Raw genomic sequence first — 24,758 nt, 5'->3', positions numbered from 1 at the left:
TTGCAGGAATCAATTCTGGGTTGAAAATCCCTTGGAAGCAGATTTTGCATGGAGGTAAAATATTGTGGAAACAACCGTTCTTTCCGTAAAAGCCTTGGAAATCACCGTTTTGCTGACCTCAGTCGCTACAGAGATATGCAGATCTGAGAGAGATTGATTGAGGAAATCTCTCAAATCTCTTTCCTAGTGCGTCTACTCAAGAACATTCTCCTTTTTTATATTTCATGAGTCACACTGCTTTGAGACACCTGGAAAACGACTGGAATTGAGGTATTTCGCGAAAACGCCCCAGATTGCCTGCCGTGCGTGCCCGATGACTACGTCTAGAGGGAACTTCCTTTGAAACAAATAACTGACTTGGTAAAAGGCCAAAAATGACTTTAGTTTAATTCAAACTCAATAACTTAAACAATAATCCTTAATGATTGTGCTGGGGCTGAGTAATTTGAGCCTCTTCTGCGGTCTTGTGGTAGATTTTCGTCTCGTAGAAGTAAGAGTTGGGCACCTCGTGCATGAACATCTTTCCGAACTTAATGGGCTTGTTTAGGGGGTAGTAGATAGGGTAGTCATCCACGTAACCACCTCCAGTTCCTGGGCGAGGGTAGGAGAAGATCATTTCCTCCTTTTGACCTGTGTAGGGTTTGTAGGGGTAGACAATGAAGTAGAACTGATAGGGGACTCCATTATAGGAACCAATGGGCAGCATTAGCCTGCAAAGGAAGCTTGTGAGGGCTTTCGAAATTCAAAGATGAATCCAAACCTGTCGGGGAAGTAGAAGTAGCTCTCATTTTCCGTAACACTGAATTCCCTTTGGCCTTTGTAGGCGCTCATGACTCTATCGAACAGCTCATTGTGACTGGTTTTGTCGTGGCTGAAATACTCACTCTCCTGGGAGCTGCGCTTGATATAGTTCTGGCCTGATATCAAGTGCAACTTGAAGATGTCAATGGGCACGAAATTCAATCTAAAGACTCAACACCTCAAATCCAAACCTGTTGATCACTCCACGACTCATACCTGTTCTCAGTGATGTTTATACGCCTTCCATACTCGTCATACTTGGGCCCCAGGAATACCTTCACGGTAGCCTCAACGTCTTTGTCGGAAGTTATGTGGATTTTGTAGGTGAAGGGTTTGTGATTTAGACGCTTCTGAATAGCCCAGATCTAAACACGCAATTGAGATCGCGTCCTCATTAAAAAAGGAACCGAAACTTGCCTTGAAAGAATCATCTTTGAGCTCTTCGGGAGTGCAGGTCACTGCGTTGCTGATATCGCTATAGAACTCATCGAAATAAGTGATCAATCTGTCCATCTCGACCTTTTCGATGGAGACCCCAGGGAACACCAGCTCGTTCTTGTGGTAGGGCTGCATGTGGACGTTTTGATACATTACGTAGTGCATCAGCATCTTCAAAGGAAAAATCGGTTGTTTCTTTGGAACAAGTGTGTGAATGTCAGAATCGTACTTTTTTGGCTAATTGGTAGAAGGCAGGGTCCCTGAGAGCGGTCTCATGGTGTTCCAAAGCAGAGGGGGCTGTGTGCTTCCAGTCCAATTGGTTGAAGGAATACCCCAGCAAATGACTCGCAAAGGAGGTGTAGTTCTTGTAGACCTTACTGTTAGGAGAATCGGCGTTTCCTTGCAAAAGGTTGCCAAAAACGTTCACGGCCTCGTTGTGATGCTCAGGGTCGTATATTGGTACCATTTTTCCTTCCTTCTGCAATCCTCAGCGTTAGCCATACCCTCGCGACGATAAAAGGACTTACAATATCGAAAACCACTCCACTATCGATGACATCCCTGATGCGTTTCTCAAAATCTACAACGTGCATGTAACTAAAAGCGTAAGGCGAGTTGACTTGCATCCCATAGTTGCGATAGTAATCCATGAGCTTGGCAAATTTGGGCCTCTCCGGGAATGCGAGCCCATTGGGGTACTGCAGCGATGAGTAGTAGGGGGTTTCGAACGGCACTTCCCAATCGAAATTGGGAATCTGCCCCTCCCCATGGGAAAGACGTTCCAAGTAATATCTGGCCACGATACTCTGCAGCATGGTCAAGATTATTTCTCCTCTGTAGTCGTTCTTGATGTGGAACTCAGTGCCGTCCATCCAGTCGGGGAAGTAGAGGTTGAAGTAGTACCAGACGGAGTTCAAACCGACATCTTCCATGAAATAGGAGAGGGACTGCTCCCAGTGGAGATTGAGGTAGTGGCCAGAATAGTTGGCGTAGACGTGGTGGTCGTGTTCGTTGCCGTTTTTCTGCTTTGAGTTAAGGGAGAGAGAAAGAGAAGAAGAGATGTTGAGTGAGATCGAGTTTACATCAGAAGCAAAAGGAGTTTTGAGAGCTTAAAAACGTGTGACGATTCAGCCTGAAGCCTCGGACGGGCGGCCCAATGCGGCACGAATGCATGACCAACGTTTCATTAATCTTCAAAACGCGCACGTCAAATTGTGACGTTCACGGAAACAAATGCGACGCGCCACGTTGCCACCTTTGCTAAAATCGTTTAATTGCCGACCAGCAATGGGCATGTATTGGGAGTTTTAGATTGACTTGATTTTGCGGAATTCACGTTTGCCGTCAAAACGTCACGAAGTTCCCATGGAAATGTTGAATAATTGTTAACGGTTAAATTTCGAATTTTATTGTCCGACTCTGGCAAGTTTTGCGATGGTAAAGGGAAATGCTTCAATCGATTTTTTTTAATTACTGATTCGAACTCCAATTCTTAACACGTTAATGATTCAACTGAGACAAAAGGCACAAATGCTCACTGCATCGCCTCCGAAAACTTTGATCTCGAAAGCAAAATACCATTCTGCTACATTCATCCAAATCTCATAATTTCGAGAGCGCGAACTTTTAGGTGCTGCTTAGGACTGATTTCCATACAATCATCGACCTAGCCCTAAGCCCCCACGATTCACTTACATGCATAGTTCCATGCTCCATTTTGTGCTTGTATGCCTGCTGAATCACGTCGGAATCATAGAAGTACCACGGGTAAACCTCATAAATGGGCGGGAGGATGATGCCGTAGGTGTCTTTCCTGTGGACCACGGCCACAGACAAGGAGTACAAGTACATTCCTGCAGGAAAGACGCCGTAGCGAGCACAGAACTTCGTGTAGATTGGTGAACAAACCTTCATTGATAAACTGGTGCATCACCACTGAAGCGTGATAGAAACTATCGAAGTCTTTGGCGTAGTAGAAGAGCTTGAAGAGGGCAATGGCCTGCTCCAAGTGCTCCTTGGTCATTGTCGAGAAAGGAACCCCTTTTGGCAGCATATATTCGTTGTGGAAGAAATTGATTAGGGTGTCTACGACCTCAGGATTCTAGACGTTTAAAATACCAGTTAGGCACATGGATTAAACGATAAGGAACCTGAGCTGACCAAGAATAAAGCTTTGTTGACTTTCAGCCATTGCACTGGGTCTTGGACGGATTGGTAGATCTGCACGTGTTCTTCCAACATGCTCGGCTGATTCACGTGATGGAAGAGGGTGACAACTTTGTATTGCTTTTTTAAGAAGGCCTGGTCCACTGTAAAAGGAAAATTTTTGTTAATGTCCGAAAATAAATAGCGAAACTTACCATTTGTGTGGTGTTTGCCGGAGTGCTGCACGGGGCTTCCCAGGGCAGCAATCCCCAAACAGAGAACCACCGACGCTAATATGATCTTCATGCTCGTCCCGGCACCAAGTACCCAAGTTTGAGTATCGTCAGTTTTGGGGACCTCTTTTATATTCCATCGGTCCCAGGTTGTATCGCCGATTTCAGATTATTTTAATTAGTTTCTTTTACGAATCGCGGCATTGGGTAATAATTCCACTTATTAAATGCCTTATCGAGCACTGCCCAAAAAAGTGTAAATATGTTTGTGTGTTTTATTTGAAAAACAGGGACGACAAAGAAGATTGTGTGCCTGACTTTGGGAAAATTCCTTTGATTGTCGACTAGAACGGTCCAAGAAATACGCGTTGAAAGTAAATTAAACAAAAGATTTGGTGGGGTAAATTTATTTCCAGGAGAACATGGGAAAAAGAGAGAAAATATATACGACCTGGCTTCGGGAGGAGTTATTTATGGCGCACTTCAGAGGCTGGAAGTGCAAAATGGATTTTTGATTTAGGTAAACGGTGGGTTTCTTAGGTGTAAGCCAAAGCACACATTAAAAATATTTCAGGTTGGAACAACGATTATTCGGGGGCTTGAAAAGACGCGGAAACGCCCTGCAGAACCAGGCACATCATGATTTCCATCGGAAAATCCGATTTAGTGCCATTTTCACCCTTTCCTAATAAAGACTCCCCAAGACAGACCTTAAAGGTCAGTGAGATGGACAGTCAGTCAATCGACTGTTAGATGGCGTTGCTTCAAATTTTTAAGTTGGGAAATCCGGCATACGCCCCAACTCTTCTGCCGCAATTCACACATTTCTGTTCTCTTTCGCCCCAGGTGACACCGCTGTTTGGGTGCAGCCACCCGAATACGTTTATTTTAACACTTTTTCCTTAATTTACAATCTAAAACTAGCATTTCGTGGCGCAGGTCTCCATTTTACAGCTGCATGAAGTTGAGCCTGGGCTGCAGACCAGCTGAGAAGGCTCGATTTTGGGGAATAGGACCAAAGAAACCTTTATTAAATTTGGACCATTGATATGCATGTGTCGCACAAACGACTCAGTCCCAAATGATCAGTCTTTTTTTTAAACAGTACACGTTCGCCATTCTGTCATGAAGCTGAAGGATAGCCGCGAATTAACTTCGTATTTTATGTTTCTGATGAGTAATCCGAAAACGAACAATTCTGCGTCATTCGATTCGAATTTATAAAATGAATTTTACAGGAATAAAAATTGGACAATTACGAAATTACCCGTTTTTAAAGGAAAATAAAAACAACTGTTTCAATAATAAATTATTAATAGCCATTATTCTCATCCCAGAGATATACATTGTAAATCACCCACTTTGTTTTCGTCTAGAAACTACGGCGAAAAATCAACAATGGGTGCAAGGGTTTACTAGTGTCCACGATAAATTCACAGATAAATCAGATGTTTAGGTTTGCCACATATTAATAGTAATAAATATTGTTTTGTCGTTGGTTGTTTCTGTATTGCTTTTTCACAATACACCTCATTATCGACATAAATAATGAAACGAGGTCAAGTTCACAAGGACATCGATGTTGTCAAAAAATCAATTGAGTCTATTAAGAGTATGTGGAGTTAAATATAGATAAGTAGTTATATTTCCATTTATTAGTATGGAAAAACGTTGCCAAATAATGCTTATGGATAACTGAAATACTTGACCAATTCGAAAATTTCTTGACGGAATAACGAATGAAAGTTTCCGTTGAATCATATCAACGATTGTCGACTAATTGGTTAACGAGCCACGATCAGGCACTTTGAAAACATGAAATATCTCGTAAATGGGAAAAATAAAAAAGTTAACGTGCCTCAATTCATTTATTTGAATATTTCCAATAAAAGCCACATTTTTTAATACAACTTTGACTACATTCCTACATTATCATAAACCAGTCTTCTAGCTCTTCAAGCTTCTTCTGAACCAACAATATTAACATCAGTCTTATGGTAAATCTTCGTCTCGTAGAAGAAGCTGTTGGGAATCTCCTGGTAAAACTGTCTTCCATACTTAATAGGCCTGTCGAACGGATAATACAAGGGATAATCATCGATGTAGGGCCCACCTACTCCAGGGCGAGGATAGAAGTAAGTCCACTCTTGAGGCTTGTTTCCAGTGTAGGGCTTGTACGGGTAGGCGATGAAGTAAAACTGGAACGACTGGCCGCCGTGGTCACCCTTAGGAAGCATGTATCTCAAGGGGAAATTGAAGTAGTTGTCTCGGCCATTGATGGTGAACTCCTTTTGACCATCCAAAGCACCTAAAACCTGTTTGTACAGGTCATAGTAACTGGTTTTATCAGAAGAGAAGAATTTGCTCTCGTAAGAACTGCGTTTGATCAAGTTGTCCCCGAGTTTCAGGTCAAAGATGAATTTGTCCAGTTCAAAGAAGTTGAATCTGAAAATTAACGCATTAATTCAGTTTTAGTTCAGTAATCAATATCTTACCTGTTGTCAGAAATATTGATATACCGCTCATACTCGTCATATTTTGGCCCAATAAATATTTTGACCACAGCCTGCACATCTTTATCGGATTTCACATGGATTTTGTAAGTGAAGGGTTTGTGATTCAAACGATACTGCTTGGCACGCACAAAGAAGTTATTTTCTTCTTTGCTCAATTCTTCATGGGTGTAAAAAACTGCTTGACTCAAGTCTGAATAGAACTCATCGAAGTAGGTGATCAAACGGTCCATTTCCACCTTCTCAATGGAGACTCCCGGGAAAATGAGTTCTTCCCGCGTGTAAGGTTTCAATCTCAGTTGGTACCTGTATAAAAAGCGCCGTAAAACGCACTAGTAATAGGGTAAATAAGTAGTACCTGGCATAGTTAAGGATAAGGTGCTTGTAGAGCTGGTAGAAAATTGGATCTCTTAAGCTGGTTTCCATGTGTTCCAAGGCAGAGGGGGCCACTTTGTAGGGAGAAAGGGGAATGGCGGAGTAGCCCAAAAGGTGACGACCATATCCTAGGTGCATATTTTTATATATAATAAATAATGTATGAGAAAAATACCATTTTGAGAACTTAACAAGTAAATACCGCTTTAGGAGAAAAATATTTCGAAATAAATTTAGATTAATTCGAAAAAAGGCAGTTACCTAACCACGGTCCGTAATAGTGGTTGTCTGGTGAATCCGGATTGCTTTGCAACAAGTTTCCAACGCGCTCGTATCCTAATTTGCCGTGGTAGAGTTCGTATCTTTGTCCTTCTTTCTGGAAAAAAAATCAATTCTACTGATAATTGCGAAGGCGCTATAACTGACGTAAAATTTATGCATCAACTTCCATACGAACCCCATAAGAACTCTCAGAACTTCCAATACAAAATGGAAATTAATTGCATTCACCATTTAGTCCACATTTTTAAAACGTCTCATTATATTCTACTTCATCAAATTTTTAATCATTCGAAAAGCAAACTTTAACCTTATCAAATCAAAATCCCATTTCAATGCGAACCCCAAACAGAAAAATTCCGCCTCAAACCAATCATTAATAACATCCCCCGCAAGATTCTGCTATTCCAAGCGAATTTCAATACGGCAATTTAGTTCGGCTCGCCCTGGAAATATCAATATCCCATAATTTATGAATCCCCCCGGAATAATGGGATATTACAATGAGAACGCGATTTATATATAAAGGGCCTGATTACGTCAAAAAATACTTACGTCCAAAGCGTATCCCTTATCGATGGCGTCAACGATTCTTCTGGAATAGTCCTTGTACAGCGAATAACTATAGCCGAAGGAGCTCTGGATCTTCTGGCCGTAGCCGTAGAAATAATCTGACAACCTCGCAAATTTAGGCCTTTCAGGGAAACTCAATCCATTGGGGTATTGCAAGGAAGGATAGAAGGAAGTCTCCACAGGAACCTCGAAATCAATGGCTGTAGGTTTGCCGAAGCCATTGGACAAGCGCTCCAAATAGAATCTTGACCATAGTTGCTGGTGGATGAAATAGTAAAGTTCGCCACGCCTGTCGTTGCCAATTCCTTCGTATTTAGTCCCAGACATCCAGAAAGGGTAGTATAGGTAGTAGGTGTAGTAGAAGGAATTGATGCCTACATCCTCAAGGTAGTAAGAAAGAGATTGCTCTGGATGTAAGTTCAGGTAGTGTCCAGAGTAATTGGAAATAATGGTGTAGCCAGGAAATTTGCCGGAAGAGACTTGGATTTTCTGGCCGTTCCAAGTTTGTTTATATCTAGAAATTTTATTTTAAAGAAACTGAATTTGACAAATTTGTGCGACGTAAACCCACTCAATATTCAATGCGACTCATCACATGCAGCGACACATGTATTGCATTGTGGGTTGCAGCTCGCAATAAGCAAAATCAGGTACGTTTACACGGTATTTTTTGAACTAACCTGTAAGCCTCCTGTATGGTATCGGCGTTGAAGAAAAAGTGCGGATACAGCTCATAAATTGGAGGCAAAATAAGTCCATAACAATCAGGTCTGTGAATAATAGCTAGCGAGCAAGCATACAGGAACAGTCCTTCGTTCACCCAGTGGCGGGATACAATGGCAGTTTTGTAGAATGTATCAAAGTCTTTGGCGAAGAACAACAAGTCAAACAGAGCAATGGCCTGATCCAGATGTTCTGGATGACTAATGGAAAATATTTCCCCTTTGGGAAGGCTGTAGCCCTTGGTGTAGTACTCGATGATTTTCTCTACAGCCTCATTGTTCTGTGAAACAATATTTGATGCAAAAACGGATTAAAACCTGAAAAAAACATACAGTATAGAGCTCCTTTTTCTCGCTGAGTTCAAATGTTTTGATCACTTCTTCGTGCTCAGGATTGTGACAATGTTGGTTGATGTGTCTGAACAGGGAGAGAATTTTGCGTTGCTTCTCTAGAAAGTCTTTGTCAGCTGAAAAACTTGTTTAAATCTCTGTTCAGAACAAAATTTTAAACAAACTTACCAACTTTGTATTTGCTCTCATATCTAGTTTCCACAGTAGGACTGCCGCAAACCAAAACCGTGAAAATGGTCAGCACGAGCACACAAACCAGCTTCATCTTGGCTCTTTTAGAACCGGGCTCGGAGTGTGCCCAGTCCTGGTCATATGGATTATTTTATACCCTTTTTGAATGCAAGACTTAATGACCTTTTGATAATATAATTGTTTATTCTTTTGGTTCCTTTGTTCGCGTTAGAAAGTGGAAAAGAGGATAACGCGACAAAGCTTTAATAGGAAAATTCCTAAACGTGTGGCGTTTAGATTATTACGGGAAATCGTTAGTTTTCCCTTTTTTTTACGAAATTTACTTAATTTGGTCACATGCGTTCATTTCAAAAATTAATCTAATGAGGTTAATACATTTTTGAAGTTCACTTTGCAGAAAAATCTCTAACATTTCAATATCACCCGGTCAATAATCCCAGTCACTCTATCGGATGGATTTTATATTTCTTTGATAAAACAGAAATACGAAGTTTTTCCGTCTGAAATTAAAATAAAACAATAATATGAATTAACTGAATAAAGGTCACGATTTCGGCTTTAATGACAGATACATGATTTAAACAACAAATTATATATTTTTTTAAATTGCAATAACGTTCAAGTTAATTAAAAGTGTGACTTCATGTCCGAATTAGTTTTTGTAAAAAATAATTATTATATTGAGCGATAGGTGAATGAAACACTATCGATTCGTTGACTAATTAGTGAATGAGAAAGTTCTAATTATAATTTAATTTTAATTTTAATCATTAGGACCGCATCATATGTCTTTCAGTATTTTACCACACGTGTGAGTAATGATTGATCTTCACTTTTTTGTCACTCTTTAGTACACCTGATATGTGTACTTTCGCTATTTTCTAGGAACATTCTTCTGGTCGTAAAAAAAACTACATACAGATTATCAATAATTGAGGCTATAATTACTTCTATTCCACTTCGCTTAGCCAAATTTAATACATAATACAAAAATTAAACGACTTTGTATCTGTTTTTGTTAATCATATGATGTCCCGACGTTTGCAGTTTGAGCAGTTCCTCTTTAATCAATCGGGTGATCTCGGATTTGGCTTTGGAAACAGCCATATCGGAGGTACTTTCGATGGCGAGGTAAAGTTTCCTTTCTCCTTCAGGTGGAGATTTGCCTGTAGGTACGTAGGTACCTCTCACGGTGATACCAGCCTCGGAATATTCGGAGATTTGGGCAAGAGCTTCCTAAAAAATAAAAGGTTTTCTCTTCAGTACATCGCAATCAAACAGATATCTCAATTATCACACTGTTATTTAAATATTAGAAAATGCATTGTTACGCATCTCTCGGCTCGTGAACAAATAAATGTATACCAAACATAGGAATGTTACCAGCAATAGCATTTATTTATCACAGCTTTAATGGTCATTAGGAACTCGAGATATATTTCCCACTTATTACACTTTTCATTACATTAAACATTGACAATTAATTGATAATAACTGCAAATAAAAGTGCGAATTTCTCAACGAAAGTTCATTAAATGTCCGGCTAGTTACTCTGAGATTGTAATGCCTTAGATAAAAAGACAAAAATAAGTACAATAAATAAGATAAAAGAAGATATTTTTAACGAACCTTCTTTGCATAATTGAAAAAAACTACCGTTCAATGTAATAATCTGCAGTTTTATCCCAGAAGATGTTGAAACCTCTCAAAAATATGCCGGTTGTTGTTATTATTTAAACCACGCTTCCGCTTACCTTTGACGTAACTCTCCATCTAGCCTGCTGGGGGAAATCGTTAATCTCCAACTCTTCTTCGTACTTCCTAAACGTCTGTTCGCTATCGTCATCCATCTTATCGTCATCGTCTTTGGGCTGATAGTTTAGTTTATTGTTCAATTTGGCCGCCAGTTGCTCAGCCACAGTTTTAGCGTTTATAGGAAGCGCAGAACTACTGCCTAAACGCATGAAAAACTAACTTGTGAATTCTTTTTTCGTTAGTTTGAAAAGGACTATTACCTTTGAGGATGGATTCAGCAGCTTGTTGCGTAACGAATTTCGTGTCAAAACTACTGTTTTTGCTGAAATTGATTCGGGAAGCTAGTTTTTTGGCCAGTTCCAATTTATCCACAGCAGAACCCCCAATGGAAGATGCTTGAGCTGCCATGGCCGGATTTATGCCTGTTTAAAAACATAAATAAACAATTTAAATTTGCCGAAGAATTTTTTCAATTAATCTCTGTTTAGACCATCCCCCTCGTTCGCCATATTATCCAAATTCCGAAAAAAGTCTGTTTTCCTCACCTAATGGAGCTTTAATTTCCTTTACAGTCCTCTTTGTAGCAAACATGCTCTCAATCTGTTGGTCGATGTCCTGTTCCAGATCCTCGTCATCACTATCTTGCAATCCAAGTGCTGCTTTTTGGAACTTTTTCCGCTCATTCATGGCGGCAGCTTCGTTTTCGTCAAACTTAAAACCTTTACCGCTAAAACCTCCCCCGGTGTGAACCTTTTTACCTGCCCAAACATATTCTATTCACTGTTACCACACAACAACTTAGCCTTACCTTCAGACTCTTGTTTACTCTTGTAATCTTCCCACAACTTCTTCAACGCTTCAGGTACAGGAACATTAGCTAATTCATGTGCTCTTATAATATCACCTGAATACTTTCCTTGTTCTGGAGTGATGAAGGTATACGCAAATCCCTTGTTGCCGGCTCTACCAGTGCGGCCACACCTAATAACTACGTAGTCAAGAATATCATCCGAAGTTAATTCAAATTACCTATGGACATAATCCTCGTAATGATTGGGACAATCGTAATTAACGACCAAAATCAACTGTTTGACATCGAGTCCTCTGGCAGCAACGGAAGTGGCAACCAGCAGTTTCACTTTTCCAGACTTGAAGTCCACTATTGTAGAGTCTCTGCAAAAGTTCATTATCGTTTTAAATTTAAATTTTTTATAGAAACTGACCTATCGAATTGATCGATTCCTCCGTGCAAACTCATGCAATTGTACGAGGCTTTCATCAGATCTTTAAGTAAAATGTCAGCGTTTTCTTGTTTGTCTACAAAAACTATGATGCTTCCCTGCTCATGATAAATGCCTAAAAGTTCTAATAATTTCAAGAATTTTTGGTCATCTTCAAGTACCACTACATGTTGCTCCACCTAAAAATACAATAAACCAACAAAACTCTAAAATGTTCAACGTTAAAAATTCACCTCTTGACAGACCACCGAACGGCCCCCTACTTGAACTTCTATAGGTTTCATAAGAATTCTACGAGCTAAAGCTTCCATTTGTCTGGGAAAAGTCGCACTGAACATTACAGTCTGTCTGTCTGGTCGGACATTGTCAATTATCCTCATAACCTAAAAAAAAAGTAAAACATTTCTAGACGTAATGGCGAATACAAAATAAACAAAATTTTTGCTTGATAAAGTAAAAAATTAAAATTGGTGCTTTTCTTACCTGAGGTTCAAATCCCATATCAAACATTCGATCGGCCTCGTCCAATACTATGTAAGTGACCCTTCTCAAATTGGTAACTTTGCCGCTGTTTGCGGCTAACATATCAATCATTCGTCCCGGCGTACAAACGATTATTTCGGCCCCTTCAAATTTCATACAGATGAGAAAAAAATACGTTTTTAAAAAACTTATATTAGTTACCCCTCTTCAATTCGGCAATTTGCTCGGAAATTCCTGTTCCTCCGTAAACGCAAACTGCGTATAATCCTAGGCTTTTAGTGAATTTCTTAATATCTTTGCCGATTTGCATGCACAGCTCCCGGGTAGGAGTCATGATGATGGCAATAGGCCCATCTGTTTCTTCTAAAGGAGGTTGGTCCAATATATGCCGGAACATAGGTAAAAGAAAAGCCAAAGTTTTGCCACTTCCTAAAAAAAGTTAGTAGCACCAAAAACAATAAAGAAACCTTTGATCCTACCCGTCTTTGCTATCCCTATAAGATCTCTTCCGGACATTATCGCGGGAACTGCTTGAGTTTGAATTGGAGTGGGCTTTTCAAAGCCTAGTTTTTTAAGAATGTTTAACTCTTTTGTGGAAACCCCACACTGCGCCCATGTTTTAATCGGTTTAGGACACCCTTTGCCCTTCACTCTAATGCCCTCAAGTTCTTCCTTATAAGCTTCCACTTCCTCATGCGTCATTTTGGCTATCTCTGGCACCTCTACATAAAAACTTTTTCTGAACGGGATATAAATAATGTTATTGTGGTCTATTTTGGCAATGTCCTTCCTTTGCTTGTTGGCAATGTTAGCAGCAGTGTCTTTTAAATCTTCTGCCTCTTCTTCTGAAGAATATCTATAAAACAAAGGAAGTAAATTTTTGAAGAAAATTAATAATTATCATTTCATTACTCTAATCCGTCTTGATTTTGCTCAATTAGCTCCCCTTTATTTTTATCAGCTTTCTTCTTAGCTACTCCAGTTACTATTACAAGTGATCCTTTTTTGTTTGAATCGCTTTTGTCTCCTTTTTTAACATTAATTTTATTGATTTTTCTCACTTCATCTTGAACACCTAGCATGAATGCGTCCAAGGGATCCACATCATCTTCATCCATATCCATGTCCTCTTTCTTATCATTTTCTTCCTTATTTTCTTCCTTTCCTTCCACATTGTCATCGTCATTTGTATCATTGTCTTTGATATTGTTAGTATCCACATTCTCCTCCTTTTCCTCATCATCACCATTTTCTTTTTTACTATCAGGTTTCTCATCAGGTTTCTCCTCGTCCTCAGAATCATCTTCTAAAGACCATTTTTTGATGGTGGCTGAGTCCGATGGTTCAATTTTAGGTTCTTTCTTCACTGCATCTTGTTCTTTTTTCTTCCTTTCCGCTCTCCAGCGTTCAATTCGGTCTCGCCTTCTTTGCATTTCTAGCTCAAGTTTCTTTTGCTCCTCCTCCTATAAAAAATTCAATTACTGCAAACATTAATTTAATTTGCTAATTACGCACTTTATCTAAATTAGCAGGATCAAATGATAAAGCAGGCTCCTCTTTCTTCTCAGGAGTACGGGATTTTGATCTTTTTCTTGAAATCTTTTTGTTGTCCTTACTATCACCTCTAAAAATTACTATTAAATAAAATGCTAAAATTTGATCAACCTGTTCATACCTCCTGTCTCTATCCCTATTCCTGTCTCTATCCCTACGATCTCTATCTCTATCTCTTTCCCTGGAGGACCTGTCACGGTCTCTTCGGGATCTATCTCTAGATCTACTCCTATCTCTCACAGCCCTCTCCCTAGATTTGGAACGTCTTTCCCTCGATTTGCTTCTCCTCCTTTCTCTGTCACGTGACCTACTTTTTCTTCTACTGCCTCTAGAATGACGATCTTTGCTTCTCGAACGAGACCGTCTATACCTTCTGTCAGGGCTTTTTTGTAAGACACCAGAAAGATTAGTAATAACAAGAAGGATAGTTACAGGTTTAAATATGTAAAATTCGTTAATTGGAGGTATTTTATGGGGTTCAGAATGAAAAAAGATAAAGTGTTTAATATGGTCTATTGATTTAGTCCAAGATTAAATGCAAGTTTCATGGATGGGAAGGGTGTAGAAAACGGGTTAATAATAAATCAATTCTGAATTAATCTTACCTTCGGACCATTTTGGAGAAATAAAAATTATTTTATTGTAAAAATTACTAATTTTCGAGTGAAAAATAATAAAATTAAAGTAAGTTTACAAACAAACTTATATTTCGTAATATAACCTCAAAAACGTGGGAGACAAACAAGGATGGCAAGCAAAAATAGAGAATATGATAGGGGTTTTCTTGGGCCTATGGTTCTGATTACGGTGAACAGATATGTAAAATTCATACTCCAAGTGCTCTAATGCATGACAAACAGGGTTGTACAAATTTAACTGGCTTTGAATTTTTCCCACAATCTGGATACTAAAAAGCTAATATACGTTTTCTAGGCTCAGTTTCTAAGAAAAAATGATGAATGCAAACCAAATTCCTCTATCGTATTTATTTCTCTCACTAGGGGTGTTTCTCAAAACTTGCTGTTCGTACGAGACTCTCGATAGCTCGACAAATCGTAGTCTATCGAAAAACGATTATATTACAATATTTTTATCCTGCCCCACCCATATATTATTAATTACAATATAACTAACCATGTCATACTAACAATACCCCCATATTTTAATTATGTTGACAGGCTCCACAAGCCCTAACGGCAATAAGTTGCAATAGAATATACACAGGAGCAAACACCTCCGAATAGTCCAAACTGATTTGTCCCAACAGTTTTTTGCACAATAGAAACTTAAACACAAACAGCAGAGTCTGAAACATCACAGACCAAATCAGTTTTAAGGTGCACAGCTTCAATGTAGTCTCCATTAACATTCTTATAAACAATATAACACAGAAATAAGCATTCAGAGCATCTCCTATGAAGAGAGGGGCAAAAATTAGCCACCAGTTATTGCTTGACACTTCCACATCTGGGTCGAACTTGCTCACTAATGTAATGGTGAAAGCTAAGATGGAAATGAGGGTGATCCACATTTCAAATATTGTCAGGCCCAGCCACTTCACCATTTCTTCTAAGGAGAAAAACATCCTCAATGAATATCCTTGCACTAAGGTTTACTCAGAAGTCAGATTTAATGGACTAGTTTGGAATACTCTTATTCTTAATGCTGAATTAAATCTTCTTTGCATCTCATAATCTGCATCATCCACTGCAGGCTCTAAATCATCTAAAAAGACACATTGCTATGGGGGAAAATAAGTAGGCTTTGCAATTATACCTATTAGAGTTGTTGAAAAAGTTTTAGTGTCATGCTGATAACTGACATGTCGTTCACACAATTGAAGAGCTAGCAAAATGCCTCTCTGAATGGCAGCCCCAAGGCAATAAATAACAATTTCGTTTCCATTGTCATTAATTAGTTTCGAGCAGCGCTCAAGGAGCACCTGTGATTTAGGTATATAATTTAAATCTCAAGAGTGAATGTGTGCTTCAATTTACCTTTAAGCTAGTCTTAGTACTGACATAAATCACATTATTTCCTGTTTCGGGTTTTGGAGGCTGTCTTTTTCGAAAGACATGGTTAGGATTGGGGCGTTGGTTCCGTTTCTTCACTTTACTAGAGGTTCCGTTTGGAGATTTGTTGGAATCTGCCATTACATTGCTCTTTCAATAAAACGTGATTGCTCTCAATACTTGTTTACGGGTGAAAGAAGAATATGAGAGTTAACAAAATAATGGGTAACTAAAATTTCGATTCATTTAAAAGAATAAAGTGGAAAACACTGAATAAACTTAATGAACGTTAATGAACTAAGAATCGTCTTCACAGACACTGAAAATTGAATGTATTGAAAATTGGGAAAATCTGAAAAACTCTAATAAAAATGTAAACATAAAATTGATACATGAAAGTGATCCAGGAATTGATCTATCGCACTCTAGCTTAGTATGCAAAATAGCAAAAAGTAGGATAAAAGTTTATTCGTTGCAATCAATTAGATAGCTTCTATCCTTATTTAAGTTGTACATCGACAAGGAAAGAGCATTTTAATTTAAGACACTAGATTTCTACCAATCGCTTAATACAACAGGTTTTCACTGCAACTCTGTAAAATATACACGTTTCTTTAACGTCAAGAACATCATTTACTTCATAATCTCCATTTCATCTCTCCCTTTCAATTCCAAAGAGGCACAAATTTTCAAAAACCAGTTTTCGAAATGGTTGTGGTTCTATCAGAAAAGCTTATTGAACAATTACATCCGGGTGAAAAAAATGATGCCCCAACGAAACCACGAGAGTCTTCCCAGACCTTCTGTCTTGAAAGTAAGCCCTATGCTTTACCATCTGTTGCCCCCAATTCTGCTACATTCCTCACATTTTAGTACTAAAAATCATTAAAGACTCTCAGCAACAACATGGATTAAGACATGGAGACTATCAGAGATACCGAGGATACTGTTCAAGGCGCATCAGCAGGCTACGCAAGGTACTGAAGATCCCACAAGGGGACCGAAGACATTTCAAGAAGTGGGATGTAACAGAAGCCCATATTAATTCCTCCAGGTTCGTGCCAGCAAGAGTATAAAGCTAATTCTAGTTAATGTTAATGTTAAAGGGCTGATGAAAGATACCTGCACATTCCTCTGATTTTAACAGAAAGATGTTGGGCATATGCAATGCAATTGAAACAAGAGTCAAACACTGAGCCAAGGAAAAAATTTCATTTAGTCCAAAAGTTGCGCAAGGCATGCATTTACTCTTTAAAACTGGATGAATTGTGCAAAACTGATAAGTGCGATGCTCGCACTCAATTGGAGGCTCAAGCATATGTGGCTTGGATTCATGGGTCTTTACAGTTTGAGCTTGAACTGTGGGTGCAGGCTGCAGAGAATTTGAAGAAAGCACAGGTGAGAAGCATACACATTTTTGAATATTCCATAAATATGGAAGGGAGTTTATGTTTTGGGAGAATTGAGATGAGAAGATTGTTATTTAGGTAATTTATGAAAAAGTTGCTGCAACTCTCCCAGATGAAGAGCAGCTGCCCTATAAACAAAGAGTAGAGGAAATAGCTCCCAGCTTGCGTTACTGCGCCTACAATATAGGCGATGAGAAAGCTGTTAATTTACTTGAATTGCGAAGTCAAGGTCAGTTTGAAAATATTTATTTTTCCTTTTTTAAATTTTGCATTTAGGGGTTTTGGAAACCCTTGACGCTCTGGTCTCTCAATCAAAAGAAAAAACTGCTGCAATTTTACATGAAGTGACATGGTTTGACTTGAAAATACCCATTAGAATTGAACGCGTTCGCCTTTTTCTGCTTAGCATCGAAGGTGTGTTTGTCAAGTACTCATGCATAGTTTGAACTAAAAATCACTGTTTTAGTCTTGGATGAGTCGTTGAAAAACGCAGAAGACAATCAAGCAAAAATAAAAATCTTGGAGAATCTATTCATCGATCTACGTGATGTTATATCTTTGACTAGAGAGAGCGCGCGCACAGAGAAACAAGACCAGCTGGTCTTGGCGTATTTGCTGTCAATTAGAATTGAGCGTACCTCACAAAGAAATCTTTTGTTACTACAGCAAACTAAAAAGCCGCAGGATTGCGTTCGATTATTAGACATTAACATTCAGCAAACATCAGAGCTGTCCCAAAACGAGTCAATCAAAGATATCAATGCTGCGCAAGCGTACTTTGAAACTCAGAGAGTGGCATACAAAGTGTTACGCAGCTATTATTTAGCCAAAACACACGCCGCGGCCAAAAGATGGCGCGAGGCCGCCGTTTTATTCGACGCCTCCGCCAAAGCTGTGGTCAACTTGCAATTTGACAGGTATCTAACTGTGTTAAGACAGTTGCTGACAACTGTCAAAGAAAACGCGGAAACCGAGGTTGTGATTGCTAAAGCCAACTTTGTCTTGGACAGTCAAGAGGACCAGCCCATTCCGGTACCTCAGAAAGTCTTCAAGTCAAAGAAGCCTTTGATAGAGAGGTTAGATGAGTTCAGGGAGGAGCCACAGTTGTTATCGAAGAACCCAAATCTGGTGCCTGTGCCCCCCAACATGGAACCGGTGCCAGCAAAGCCGTTGTTCTTTGACTTGGCCAATAACTTGGTGGCATTCCCCGACTTGACCGAAAAGTTGGAGGGACAGGCCAAGGCCAAGCAGGGTGCCGGCATTTCCGGATTCGTTAAGGGGTTGTGGGGCTGGGGATCAAAAAAATAGGCTTTTTTCAGATTTCGGGTTTAAGGTTAATTGTCATACATTTTTATATATAATATTAATAAATTGGACGTATTCTGAATAAATATGTAAAAATCCTGTCTTAAGAAACCTTTCTAGAAGGAAAATTGATGTCCTAAATAATAAAAGATACAAAATTATGCGTTCATTTAAAATTCTTTGCGTTGACAACTTCGAGTTACAAAAAAATTTATTAAAAAAGAAAAAATCACGTGTCTTAATACATTCTAACATGAATAACAAAACGGAGCAGCAATATAGACGGTACAAACAGTCAACAAGAATAATAACCCCGATGATATTCGTATTGTTTCCAACTAGAACTTTGAGGCATCTGCTGGGAACCAATAACATCTGTTATATTTGTAAAGGCGTCTCTCCGAAAAGAACTGGGAACAAATCCAGCCGAGCGCAATCGGCTAGATTCGTTCGACTTCATACTAGACGTCTCTGAACTAAGCGTCTCATGGGTTCTATTACGTTTCCGTCGCGAAAGTCTGGCCTCCTCCGCACTTGAGCTGGAGCTGCTATACCTCCTTTTATGGTTCTTGCTGAAGCTCCTGCTCTCTCTAGTTGAACAGCAAATCAATGATAATCAGAGCAGAATTTTTTTACACATAAGAATCATACAAAAGTCAAATTAAAAATTACTTTAATCGGTATCAATCGGAGAAAAAATTATGCGTTTTATTCGGCAAATGCACAAATTCGCTGCTATTCACTTTGCGAAACAAATAATTATTTTCATATTCTTGCCTTTGTCTTCTCCGGTGCCTGCGTGGTGAGTTTGAGTGCCATAGTGTACTGATTTCCTCTTCATGTAACCTGCATTTGCATTGACACTTTGATATTACAAAGGAATACTTCAACAAAACTGCAACTAAAAAGTGCAAAATACCTATGTGAGATAGATCTTTGAAGGGTAACACTCCTGTAGACTGTTTTGGATCGGAAACAGAAACGCTCCTTTCTTCTCTGGGACACCCCTGAATAAACTTGATCTACTTGAATATGTCTGCCAAATAAAGGTCTGGTGGTACCACCTTAAAATAGTGATAATTTTTTAACTAATAATTGTTTGAGACATGCAAAATTCTTCATTAAATAAATCATATTTGTTTGAGATAAATTAAATTGCTGCTTCTGCATCTTCTTTCTTGTTTCTTCATTCTGCTCAGCTCCTCATTAACTTGCCAAAGCTTCTATAGCATTAACCATCTAAATTTCTATGTATAGTATTTTTAATTCTTATGCAGTCTTAGCTCTCTTCAAAAACCTATATAAGTCATTAATTTTAAAATAATTATATAGGAAAATAAGGGTATCTAAAGTTAAGGCTGACATTTAACTTATTACATACCTCCTGTACAGTGAACATAGCTGGAAATCTCTGCAGGGTCTTCTATATCAACCTTCAGAGCTATATCATTATCAATGGACACTTCCAGCTTTTCCAATGGAAGTGTTGCAGGGCACTTCTCAATTACTCTGTGAACACCATTAACCCCAACTAACATTAGCTCTTAGTTTTTCAGTAGAATTTGTTTCATTCAATATTTATGTATTGTTAGTAAAAAGTGGAGAGTGTTAATGTATTACATGAACAACATGGGACCACAGATGGAGCCCTGTACCACAACAGAAAGTGCATATTTTTCTCCAAAATTTTCTTTATGGGAGTTACCTATCACGGATAGTTACGGAGATGTGACTGGTTCATTTATATGCTCTCTTATACCAAATTGTAATATCTAATGAGCATTGAATTTGGCGCTCAAAATAAAAGAGGACTAGAGGGGAACTCTGACTTACCCAGTGCTTTGCAGTCTTCTTCTGAAGAATGACCGACTCATTTTCTCTGTTAATTATATCACTAATTTCTGCAATAAAATTAATATACAAGCTTAGTTACGTTTAATTGCACACATTATTATTTTAAGTATAAATAAAATAGGAAGAAGTCAGTAGCCGTGTAACCACCTCCCAACCATAACCTAAAAACTAACGAAATGAGAGGGAACGATATAATAGCAAATAACAGACGAAAAGAGAAAGTGTTTTTCAATATCACTTAAGATTCCCTATCCTTTTTTCGCATACATCTCTCACCCATCAAAGCCGTTTATACCTCGATTTCAATTGTAACGGTAGAAACAGTTGCGATCTCCGCATGCGTAAATCGAACCCGAATTATGGTTCAATACAACACATATTAAAATTAGCACAGAAACCGTTGCGGTGGTAAGGAGGCCGCATTTTTTTATTTTGGACCTTTGGTAAAGACATAATTTGCAGGAATTTGGTAAAATGTATTAAAATCGTGATGTAGGTGCGACAAGATTTACCACATAAGCTTTAAACTGTTTTGAATGGCAGATCGACTTATCTTGAACAAATAACCTAGGAAAGCCTTTATCACTAGTTGATGAGTCTTCTACTAAAAAGTAAATATTGTAATACCCTTTTTATTGTCTTGTAGAGAAATTATAAACAATTCTTGGAACACTTTGTTTTATTTACTTTGAGATTTAGAAGAATGTCCCGACAATTCAGGATTTATTTCGAGATTTTTTAAGTAAATCTACTGGCAATACTGAATTAGTCAAACACACTGGCTCCTTGTATTTAACATAATTGCACCTCGCAAATATGTTTGATTGTGATAAACTAGAAAAATGATGAATTGCACATAAAACAAGGAGCACGACGGTCAGGCCTTTAATAAATTCCTAAGAAAAAGGTCATCGTGAAACGCGCTCTCGTTCACAAGTTTTCCACTTAAAATTTTTAACTTTTTCAATTTGATTCTGAATGGTAATGCTGACTCATTTTTGTGTCGTGCAAAAAATGTACATTTCTATGTTAAATGACAATAAAACTTGATTTAAAATAACAACCAAACTATGGTTTTTCTTGAAAGTTTAAAGAAAGAAAATTTCGTCTTTTAGTGGGTCGATCTTGTCACTGTCGTTGTCATTTCACCAATACTATTGACAGGGTGTAAACAAAAGCAAGTTGGTCCTGTGCTGTGTGTAGCAAAAATCTCAACTTTTGACCGAAATTGTGAACCTTCGTAAGTTCTAAATTTTAACTATTTAAGTAAAAAACGTCAAACTTTAAGACATTTTTAAGCATTACTGACTGTTTTAATGATTTCAAAACTTATCTGATCATTTCACCCAGTAATTGACAAGCCAGTAGAGCAAAGCCATAAAGAACATTCTAGGAACAAACCTTAAACAACTAATATCTGAAATAACAGAATCGATTCCCTTCAACTTTTTCGCTGTAAGTAATACTGAATCTCCTTGATCGATGAACCCCATAATTCACAAAGTTCAGCTTGAAGCACCAATTAGATATGACAGGCTGAAGATGTGCAGTACTTCTAACCTAACTAACGTACTATCCTGTGGAGCCCCGTGAAGTGGATAAAGCAAGCGAGTTTGCCTTTGAAAAAAATGCAAATAAGGATAATTGTTTGTCCTTGAAATTTGTACATCTATTATAAAATTTTCATGTTGCACATTAAGGAAATCAACTATCCCTCACGAGAAAGCAAAGAAATTTAAAGGTTTCAAAACCCAAAATTATGTGGAGGGCAATCAATTTATGTCAAGGAAATAGCCTGGGAAAACCTTTTAGTTTTCTCAATAGTTGACAACTCTCTCAATAAAAATTTGTAAAATTGACCACCCTGTACGTACATTTTCTTAATTAAGTTTCGAAATTTACAAAGAAAAACAAAAATGAGAAAATCAAGTACATTATAATACCTGATTTTGTCATTTCTTATCTAATGCATCACTCTGTTAGCAAGAACCTTCCTTAGAGTTTACAATACATACAGACAAGACACAGCATAAGTTAATCATTCTTTTTTTCACTATCATTCACTTCATTTTCACTATGCTTGTCTGTTGAGGAAACCCTCTCAATTGGAGCAGCATTGCCGTTCGCCTCTTCAATAATAACTCGCTCACTTCGCTCTTCATTTGGAACAGGAACTGGTTTGACCTCGACAGGCTTATTCCCTTGGTTGTAAACTGGCAATCGTGGCCTTGGCATGCGCTGCATCATTGGTCCCATGGGCATTCGGGGCATCATCATCCCTGGTGGGTACATTCTAGGATAATAGAAATGGGGATCCATCATTGGAAATCGAGCTCTGTAGGGATGCATTGGCATGGGATTGTAGCCCTGGAAATAAACGTGACAATATTGCAGCTAATTTTAAATTAAGTTGCATTCTTACGTCATAGTAACCAAAGTCCATTGTTGGCATAAGCACTGTGGATGAAGACCTGGAATGTTCCCTGTGTCTCTTGTGTGGTGACCGAGAGGATCTTTTTGACCTAGATCTCTCTATTAAAAAACATTTATATATATATTCTATTAACACAAATATTCCCGTGATTTTCTAACCTGAAGAGCGTCTGTCTTTGCTGCGAGTTGATTTGTATCTGTCTGTTGACCCCCTTGACAATTAGACAACTTCATAAGTACTAAGTTAACAAAAATAGGCAAGGAAATTTACCTGGGACTTTGACTGCGCGTTCTCGACCTCCTATGCCTCCGTTCTTCAACAGACAAAGCAAGATCTGGATGTCCAGGACGGTATTCCCCAGGTTTCAAAGGAGATATTGACCGTCTCCTGCTTGGTCCTGCAGATCTGGAGCGAGATCTCGATTTCCTGCTGTGTCGCGAACTGCCTGGCGATTTATGCTTATCACGACTACGCCTTCGCTCCCGACTTCTAGATCTATACTTCCTGGATGTACTCCTAGATCTACTTCTCCTTCGACTCCTTGCTTTGCTTTCGCTCCTTCTCTCTCTATTCCTGCTTTTACTGCGATCTCCACTTCTTCTATGAGACCTCCTTTCAGACCTGTGGCTTTGCGATCTCGATCTGTTCCTTTGCCGTTGTGATTGGCTTTTCTTTCTTCTAGAACGTACCACTGTTCGATCTCCGGTGAATTCTTGATTTACCTTAATGTTGGGTCCAAATATTGGCACCTGTGGAGGGTAGCCTATTGGAAAGTTATGGAAGTAAGTAAGAGCCGGACTGATAAGACGGAAACCCACTTTTACGCAGGTGGACATAAGCGCAAATTTTCGAAGGATCATCGATTGTTCTGTCTAGAAGGTGTTCTGTTCTGTTCAGAGGAAATGGCGCTGATCCCGACGCAATCCGGGTAACAGATAATTTGTACCTCTTCAATACAGATATGTCTATCTTGGAGAGTATACTACGTTTTGAAAAGTCATCATCTGGTGAACTGAAAGTAAAAAAAATGAGAATTATTACATGTTAACAGAATATGGGATAGTATTAATATAATATTTTTTATCAATCTCCTATAAAAACTATTATTTCTTATTTTTGCTGTATTGACATTGTAGTATAACATGACCTAAGGGCAGAGGTGGTAACATCCACGAACAACTCCCATGTTCTTGTTTAGTATACTTTGTAGGATTTAACTCTAAATGACTTTTACGATGGGAAATAGCCCTAGGTACAAATAAAGCTTAAAAGGGAGGGTTTACAAAATCTGAGAAGGCACTTGGCAAAGATTTGAAAATCAAATTTCAGTGTTAATTTATAGAAACACTGCTAGCTCTAATGTCATTCCTGCTCAGTTAGAAATAGAGGCTTGCCATAACATCTTATGGTAAAAGCAGATGTACGATACAAACTCTGCCTTTGGAACTAGCTTCCCAAGACAGAACAAGTAATTTTCTGGCAACTCAATTTTAAAAAATTTAATCAGGCAGCAGATAATAAATATAAGTTAGAATTGAATATATATATGTAGCTATTCAGTACAGTGACAATAAACTTAAGGGTGTTATGGAAGGTGATCTAACCTGTAAGGGAGATGTTACAAAACCACAAGCATTACACTTGGTTTTATGTAAATTGTGTTTAAAGGCTTGAGGGGCCAAATCTACTGGTAACACTCTTAGCCAAACACATTGGTTCCTTATATTTAACATAAACAGCCCTGAAAGATACATCTGATGTAGAGAGACCAGAAACGTGATGAAAGAAACATATAACAAGGGCCACTATACTCAGGCCCTAAATGAAGTAATTGGGAAACACTGCGGAAAGAGTAAGCCCTCACGCACAAATTCACCACATAAAATTCTCACCTCTCTCGATTAGATTCTGAATGGTAATCCTGACTCATTTTTTTATAGCACAAGAAATGTTTAATTCTAAATTATTGCACTAAAACTTGTGTTAAAGTAGTAAAAAAATTCAATTTGGTTGTTAAAAGTTTACTTTTAAGAAAAAACATAATTCATGTCACATGGGAGTCCATTGTCATTCAAATGACAGTTTTGAC

The 24,758-nt window shown here is 38.5% G+C and overlaps 6 protein-coding genes across 8 annotated transcripts; 1 reads left to right on the top strand and 5 right to left on the bottom strand.

Moving 5' to 3' along the window:
* Nucleotides 1-353: 353 nt before the first annotated feature.
* LOC136340045 (uncharacterized) lies at nt 354-8,750 on the bottom strand. Its single transcript, XM_066283762.1, has 18 exons — nt 8,599-8,750; nt 8,413-8,546; nt 8,038-8,360; nt 7,340-7,871; nt 6,767-6,881; nt 6,489-6,633; nt 6,113-6,436; nt 5,579-6,062; nt 3,600-3,786; nt 3,400-3,548; nt 3,148-3,340; nt 2,935-3,092; nt 1,767-2,264; nt 1,469-1,717; nt 1,219-1,410; nt 1,018-1,166; nt 761-964; nt 354-710 (listed from the first exon to the last, which is right to left on the bottom strand). The coding sequence occupies exons 1-18, from the start codon at nt 8,693-8,695 to the stop codon at nt 419-421; spliced, it is 4,425 nt and encodes a 1,474-aa protein (XP_066139859.1). The 5' UTR covers nt 8,696-8,750; the 3' UTR covers nt 354-418.
* A 794-nt stretch (nt 8,751-9,544) lies between these two features.
* Nucleotides 9,545-14,407, bottom strand: Prp5 (pre-mRNA processing factor 5). The gene is made up of 15 exons (XM_066283992.1): nt 14,261-14,407; nt 13,777-14,037; nt 13,617-13,725; nt 13,014-13,564; nt 12,581-12,957; nt 12,303-12,530; nt 12,102-12,244; nt 11,852-12,001; nt 11,601-11,797; nt 11,407-11,550; nt 11,186-11,358; nt 10,923-11,135; nt 10,638-10,799; nt 10,377-10,576; nt 9,545-9,858 (listed from the first exon to the last, which is right to left on the bottom strand). The coding sequence occupies exons 1-15, from the start codon at nt 14,269-14,271 to the stop codon at nt 9,616-9,618; spliced, it is 3,162 nt and encodes a 1,053-aa protein (XP_066140089.1). The 5' UTR covers nt 14,272-14,407; the 3' UTR covers nt 9,545-9,615.
* Nucleotides 14,408-14,626: 219 nt separating this feature from the next.
* LOC136340179 (transmembrane protein 203) lies at nt 14,627-15,240 on the bottom strand. The gene has a single exon (XM_066284016.1). It carries the CDS (start codon nt 15,238-15,240, stop codon nt 14,818-14,820), a length of 423 nt encoding a protein of 140 aa, XP_066140113.1. The 3' UTR covers nt 14,627-14,817.
* Nucleotide 15,241: 1 nt separating this feature from the next.
* Rpp20 (ribonuclease P protein subunit p20) lies at nt 15,242-16,033 on the bottom strand. The gene is made up of 3 exons (XM_066284015.1): nt 15,653-16,033; nt 15,432-15,597; nt 15,242-15,380 (listed from the first exon to the last, which is right to left on the bottom strand). The coding sequence occupies exons 1-3, from the start codon at nt 15,806-15,808 to the stop codon at nt 15,268-15,270; spliced, it is 435 nt and encodes a 144-aa protein (XP_066140112.1). The 5' UTR covers nt 15,809-16,033; the 3' UTR covers nt 15,242-15,267.
* A 250-nt stretch (nt 16,034-16,283) lies between these two features.
* Srp68 (signal recognition particle 68) lies at nt 16,284-18,542 on the top strand. The gene is made up of 6 exons (XM_066283994.1): nt 16,284-16,481; nt 16,541-16,721; nt 16,774-17,065; nt 17,155-17,305; nt 17,353-17,490; nt 17,543-18,542. Exons 1-6 carry the CDS (start codon nt 16,376-16,378, stop codon nt 18,382-18,384), a joined length of 1,710 nt encoding a protein of 569 aa, XP_066140091.1. The 5' UTR covers nt 16,284-16,375; the 3' UTR covers nt 18,385-18,542.
* Nucleotides 18,543-19,037: 495 nt separating this feature from the next.
* LOC136340167 (uncharacterized) lies at nt 19,038-24,733 on the bottom strand. Of its 3 annotated transcripts, none has more exons than XM_066283997.1 (9): nt 24,562-24,733; nt 23,488-23,681; nt 22,940-23,432; nt 22,828-22,880; nt 22,658-22,767; nt 20,215-22,602; nt 19,763-19,890; nt 19,301-19,678; nt 19,038-19,227 (listed from the first exon to the last, which is right to left on the bottom strand). In XM_066283997.1, the coding sequence occupies exons 1-6, from the start codon at nt 24,597-24,599 to the stop codon at nt 22,270-22,272; spliced, it is 1,221 nt and encodes a 406-aa protein (XP_066140094.1). In that variant the 5' UTR covers nt 24,600-24,733; the 3' UTR covers nt 19,038-19,227; nt 19,301-19,678; nt 19,763-19,890; nt 20,215-22,269. The 3 variants fall into 3 exon arrangements, with proteins under 3 accessions (XP_066140094.1, XP_066140093.1, XP_066140092.1); XM_066283996.1 differs by having other exon boundaries at nt 19,038-19,678; nt 20,215-20,396; nt 20,531-22,602; XM_066283995.1 differs by having other exon boundaries at nt 19,038-19,678.
* Between the last annotated feature and the right edge of the window lie 25 nt (nt 24,734-24,758).

The sequence above is a fragment of the Euwallacea fornicatus genome, chromosome 7 (genome assembly GCF_040115645.1).
Source record: "Euwallacea fornicatus isolate EFF26 chromosome 7, ASM4011564v1, whole genome shotgun sequence".
In the NCBI taxonomy this organism is placed as follows: Eukaryota; Metazoa; Arthropoda; class Insecta; order Coleoptera; family Curculionidae; genus Euwallacea; species Euwallacea fornicatus.
This window is presented reverse-complemented; position numbering and strand designations above follow the sequence as displayed.